Source organism: Tyto alba, unplaced genomic scaffold, assembly GCF_018691265.1.
Source record: "Tyto alba isolate M040663 unplaced genomic scaffold, T.alba_DEE_v4.0 Super-Scaffold_2, whole genome shotgun sequence".
Classification (NCBI taxonomy): Eukaryota; Metazoa; Chordata; class Aves; order Strigiformes; family Tytonidae; genus Tyto; species Tyto alba.
Genome location: NW_024881282.1, coordinates 68,257,972 through 68,263,971, shown reverse-complemented (window position 1 = coordinate 68,263,971; position 6,000 = coordinate 68,257,972). Strand labels below are relative to the sequence as shown.

General features: G+C 39.3%; 1 protein-coding gene across 3 annotated transcripts in view; it reads right to left on the bottom strand.

Annotated features, from left to right (window-relative positions):
- Positions 1-335: 335 nt before the first annotated feature.
- Positions 336-6,000, bottom strand: part of MAPK12 (mitogen-activated protein kinase 12) — a 39,870-nt gene continuing 34,205 nt past the window's right edge. For all 3 annotated transcript variants that reach the window (XM_042793250.1, XM_042793251.1, XM_033011527.2), the window contains exons 10-12: positions 5,698-5,776; positions 3,913-4,086; positions 336-3,109 (exon numbers count right to left, since the gene is read on the bottom strand). In XM_042793250.1, the coding sequence (XP_042649184.1) occupies positions 3,039-3,109; positions 3,913-4,086; positions 5,698-5,776 (324 nt within the window). In that variant the 3' untranslated portion in view covers positions 336-3,038. The remainder of the gene's footprint in view (positions 3,110-3,912; positions 4,087-5,697; positions 5,777-6,000) is intronic.

Below are 6,000 nucleotides of genomic sequence, written 5' to 3'. Positions count from 1 at the left end.
CTGTCAGTCTGACTTTGGCTTTTAAAATCAGGCTGAGGAATGCAACTGCATTAAAGGACTGAAATCTTGTCCTTCAGAACAAAGCAAAGATGTCTTGTAGAATACAAGATGATGTAAGAAATAATTAGGTGGCAGTAGTACAATCAGATCTGGAAAATGGGAGAAAGGTTAGCATCTGTGTTCTGACTGACTTCCAAAATAAATTATATCGGCAGCTCATGTTACATGAAATGTACCTACAATATTAGGTTTCATACCACTCCCTTGTAACGAAAATCCTATTTTCAGGAGTGATTATACATTTGGGAATACATATGGGGAAAATAAGACCATTATGGTGTAAAAACCAAACCTTTATTTGTCACAATACATTTCAAGTACATGCAGAATGTATTTACATTTCTCTTTAAGGCAAACAGAAATTGGGTTCTTATTCCTGAGTTGCTTAGCACCAGTAGAAACGGCAAATAAAAACTTAGGAAATGTTGTCTCTCCCTTTGAAGCAGCAGCTGCCTCCCATGCAAAGTATTTCTGCTTTCACCTCACACTTCTTTTAATGAGATATTTGTACTAATAATCTTTACTGCTGTTTGGAGCCTTTTCCGCAGATTTCAATCTCTTTGCAGAAACATCTTGCCAACATGTGACAAACTTTCCACATTTTGTTATTTCACCTTACAGACTGCTGATTAGACAGCACAGCAGTACTTCTGTCTTTGCTGGCACCTGCATCAAGGTCTTCTATTCAGTTATTTTAAGAGTTCTGTATTCCTCCAGTATCTAGAAAAACTAACATTATCGTTTACATGTGGACTAGCTGCTTCTCCAATATTAAGTCAAGACTAAGAAAGGGAAGAGTTCAGCTCAGCCAGTGAAGGGCTTTAGGGCTTGACTTCACTAAAGCTAAAGGTGGAGGGAAGTGAAAATGCCCATTGGAGTGTTGGTATCTGTGAAGAAAATGCAAAGCAGTTTTTCAGTGAAAAAAAATGCTCCCTAAAAGTCTGACTAACATTCGAGCCATCTGCATTATCTCAAGACTTTAGATATTTGCTAGCATTTAGGATGTTGAAATTCCATTTAAAATATAGAGGGAGCATTTTCAAAGAAGTTTTCAACATTTTCCATTTCCCATTAACTGGCTCTATCAAGCCCACAAATACCAATAGGCTCTATTCTCCCATGACTTTTAAAGAGGACCACAGAGCATGATCCTAAGAGAAAACATCCATTCTATAAAGAAGTTCCTATTTAATGTAAAAGTGTAGTCCAAGCAGAAAGTCAATAGTGCAAGATGGGGTATGACTTTTAAGTGTGCCTTCCTCAGTGACCTGTAGTGTGGAAAAATGTTTTGTTTCAAATTACATTATTTGCTTTTTTTAATGCATTCCTGGAACTGTAGTTTTTAATGACTTGTCAAATATATCTATAATTCAAGGTTTCTGTTACCATTTAGTCTCTCTAGGTGCCATCTCAGCTAATCAATGTTCATCACAAACAATTTTTAAACAAATGCTAATATTTACAGGTGTTTAACTTAACCATTCATTGAAAGAAACAGAACAACTGTGCCTTGATTAAACTTGTGCTTTAAATTGGTTATTAAAGCAAAAAGCACCAAGTAATTTCTTCTTTTTCAGTTACTACCTGTTACGATCAAATATCTTCCTTTACAACTGTTTCACTTAGTAGCAACATACAACCGCATATTGCATTGGGAATAATCCACAGCCAAACACTCAATTTTAAAGACATTACCTTTAACAAGGGCAAGCAATCTCACAAATAAATTCTTCACCAAAGGTTTGCCAATTTCTTTTTCCTACCTCTGAGAGACTATTATGAACTAAGCACCAAGAAAAATACAGTAAGGGGACAGTAAGAGGAACTCAAGAAGGGTATCAGGCAGCTGACTCCTTCTGGTAAGGCATCTCTCACCAGAAAGTCTGAGGGTTTTTCCAAGTAAGATAAGTTCAAAAGGCTAAAATATGGGATGGTTGTTATCCTGTCCTGGCAACACCTATCGACACTGTGAACAAAACAGCTTGCTGCAGGTATTCCCAATGAACAGCTGCAGTGTAGCATTTTGATCCTCATTTTATTTTCTACAATGTGACCCATGTGCAGCAGCTTTATTGCTAAAATCAGCACTGCTGATTCTATAACAAGCTCAGCCTCTGAGAAGATGTACTTTCTCAGTGATCATTTCAATACTAAGATGCTAAAGACCTAACTAAATTTTATAAAGCCTCAAGAATTTCTCCCTGGAAATCCTTGATCCCTAGTCTATTATACAAAGAGACTGCACTGTGTTTAGAGGAAAATATTGTACCCCTTGACAGTGATTGTTTATCGAGCGACTGTTCACTTAAGTGTGTTGTGAAATCTTGTCCTGCTACGCCGGATACTCTGAAAAAAATACGTAGTATATCGACACTTGTTTGCTTCTTGTCTCTTGCCCAGATCTGTCAGAACGGGCTGGAGCTCAGGTTCTCCTACTCACGTAGGACAGGGGACACGGGCATTCATTCGGGCGGTGTCTCCGCTACCTACTGCACTAGCTGAGGTAGCAGAAGCTGATTAGCCTCCTCAGGCACCTTACCAAGGTGAAATATTCCAGAGGGAGTCACATGAATACTTCTTGCATTCTAGACAGTTCAGTGGCCTTGGAGAGCAGTCATGGCACATCTCTGACATACTCTGTATCTCAGCTTGCTTGGGGTAGTAACATACTCTTCTGATCTCGGAGTTGAAGAATTAGTCCTACCTGCTCTTTTGAGGATGGCACCAGGTTATCACAGTCTGAATCCTTTTGTGAAGTAAGAAGTTGTAGGCAGGAATAAGTTTCTGGACTGTTTTGAAATGCTACTCCCAAAGGCACCAGATTCCACATGCAGAGTAAAAGACATTGCTCTTTCTTACAGTGCAGATGAAACAGATTACATCCAGTTTATTTATAAAAGTTTTATACACCTGAAATGTCACAAACATTTACAACTTCCCTGCTTTCTTCCAAGTTCTGAAAAGACCAAGTCATACGATTATACTGCTGTCTCCTTTGACTCCAATGTCTGTGGCGTCTTGAAGTTCAGTATCTCTTTGTATGTAATGCCTGGAAAACAACAGAATAAATATAGTGTTGCTGGTCTAATCAGAAGAGGAGCTGCACATGCACAAGAAACATGCAACCCCCAGCATGGTTAGGCTCTGATCTAGGTCAGGAAGAGAGAGACCTTTTCAGGTAAAAAAAGAGAGAAAGAGTACAAAAAGTAAGGGAATCGAGGACCATTTTTTCATCATTTCAGATTTGAAGAAGTAGCCCAATACTGAAATGTTACAGGTGCTTTCAAAGAGATGTGAGCACTGACTTTATAGTACAGTGGGAAATACCCTCAGAAGGAGCTACTGAGCAAATCAGCTTTAAAAGTCAACCCTTCACTTAAAAGCCAAAATACAAACCGCTGATGTTAGATGAAAACTAGATTCAGACTTAAATCTCTGCTGAGATAGATACGTTTTCTCTCCCTGAGAGAACCTAATTTAAAATTAAGGCCAGCAACTGTTGCAGTTCTATAGATCCAACAGTTGAGGAATCTGTTCACCTGTCCTATTCACTGGAAGGAACATGTTACAGAAAAGGTTTCTTTCCTGTGTTGCAGAATATGGGAGGACAAACACATGGAGAAGGAGAAGGAGAGCCTCTGTTAGGAGGCAGAGAAGAAACCTTTGGGAATCATTCCAGGAGGACTTGATAAGAGGAACACTGGCTTATCAGTAGCATTTCTCTATCTTAATGCTGTCTATTTGCTCTGTTTCATCAAAAGCAGAGAAGGCAATTTATAAAGGAGAATATGCCTATTTCTGAATGGCTTTCCTATCTGATTATTTTTGAAAGCATCACAAAACTAAACTCACGCTTCCACTCATCTAGCGGAAGATCCATGTTATCAAATGTGTCATCATATTTCTCAGCTTCAATTTCTTCCTCAGGATCATGAATTGGTTCAAAATAAGGATGCATCAAAGCCTCAGCTGCTGTGACTCGCTTCTCTGCATCCAGCACCAGCATCTTCTCCAAAAGGTTTACAGCTAGTGCACAGAAAACAAACAGTGTATTCAAGTCATGCCACTGATTCCACCTTGTACAAGTAACATTGCCCTGGAGATATTTCAAAATAAACACAGTTAGAAGCAGAATAGTTGGGTGTGGTTCATTCTGTAGCCAGTGGGGCCCATCTGCATGGCAAAACAGCATCGTGAGCAAGCTGGGATGTGTACAAAGCCTGATGCAATGCAGAGATGCTTCCTTGCTTCTGTAAGCAGTACAGCCACATAGAGCCAACCTCAGCCAGTGACTTTGAAGCTTCTGGCTCCAGCACCATTGTGCTCGGGGCCTTCCCAGGTGTCTTTCATCACTGCCACCAAGCTGCGGTTTAAGGTACATCACAACCTGACAGCAGCAGAATGAGCAGGTGGGTGTAGAGCTAATGAGAATCGCTCTGTATTTGACCAAATCCAAGCCCAGCTACACTCTGAAGTTCACTAAGACAAGTTGGTTGTCCGTACTCAGAATCTCAGCGCTGACTTTATCTGCTATGTGTTTTTGACCTCAGCCAAAACAATCCATGAAAATCTTCTATGTTCCTCTACAGTAGATTTTGGATGAGGTCCACTGTTAGACTGTCAAAATGGGCTAGCGTAAACAGATATGATGAATGATTTGTTTATTCTCTGTTTTTCTATCCTGAAAGAACATTCCTGGATTGGGTGGAGCGGCTGAGAGGAAGAAGCGGCAGCAGTGTGGGACAGGATGCTGTAACTCCTGCTTGCCACGTTGTAGATTAACTCCCTAACGTTCTCTCCCAGACCATGAGCAGTTGCTCTCTATGTAAAGAGCAGCCAGATGACCACAGAGGCGATAGGAAGAGACCTCTTAAAAACTAAACAGAAATGTGTAGTTTGCTGTAGCTGAGAAGGTCAGTGAGCTAACCATGCAGTCAGGGTAAGAGCTACTTATTAATCATGTTTATTTCTACTGTATCTGAACATACAATTTTAACTTTTCTTAAATTGAGAAGATTCAATTATCCTAACTTATATTCTAATAAAACTGGCTTTGTGAGTGTTCAGGTAATTGGGAAACGGATGAGGTTTGAGCAGAGCCATTTCAGAGCTCTGGCTGCCTCGGGTCATGTCACAGTTATGCACACTTGGTATGCTCTTCTGGCTGTTTGTATCTGTGAAATCCAAGCCAGTGCTTCTCAGGAATGCACAGATGTTTCTCAGGAGGTATTAATTCCATGACTAAAATGTCAGCTTTCTAGTTGCTTGCATTTCTACTGTAGATCAGATTGAGCTTTCAGAATTATATTTCAAATACAATACAGAGAAAAATTTATTACATATATTTAATCTCCCAGGGTCCTTGCAAAAGCTGCTTCAGTAAAACCATTAAGTAGATGTTGGACTGATGCCTAAAGCACAGAATACTTCTTTTCAACGCTTCTAAGAAACATCTGATTCCTAGCAGGGTCTAAACTTGGCAAAGTTCAGTCACTACAAAGTTATTAATTATGGAAAGCAAGAGATAGAAAAGCACAAGAACCATCACATAACCTATCACATGACTGATACTGCTGCTGCCTCCAATGCAAACACAAGAAGATGACAAATTTTACACATCCACACAAACTGTCTTACCCAAAGGATTCGCATACTTCAAGATGGATGCAAAATCTTTTTTCTGGACTTTTGGGAGGCTTTTGATATAGTTTTTTGCCTTAAAAGAAACACGGATATTAAATTAGACCTTTGCCACCTTTGTAATGTGACAACATTAACTATATGCTTAATAGGTAGCTCAATGATGATTTGATAGCACTTTGTATAAATTAATTTGGGGGGGGGTCATAAACCCTGATTATAGTCACCTTCTTGTTGAAAATAACTTTTTTTTAAATCAAGCCTTAAAACTGTGATTAACAAATTATAATGTAAAGCTTT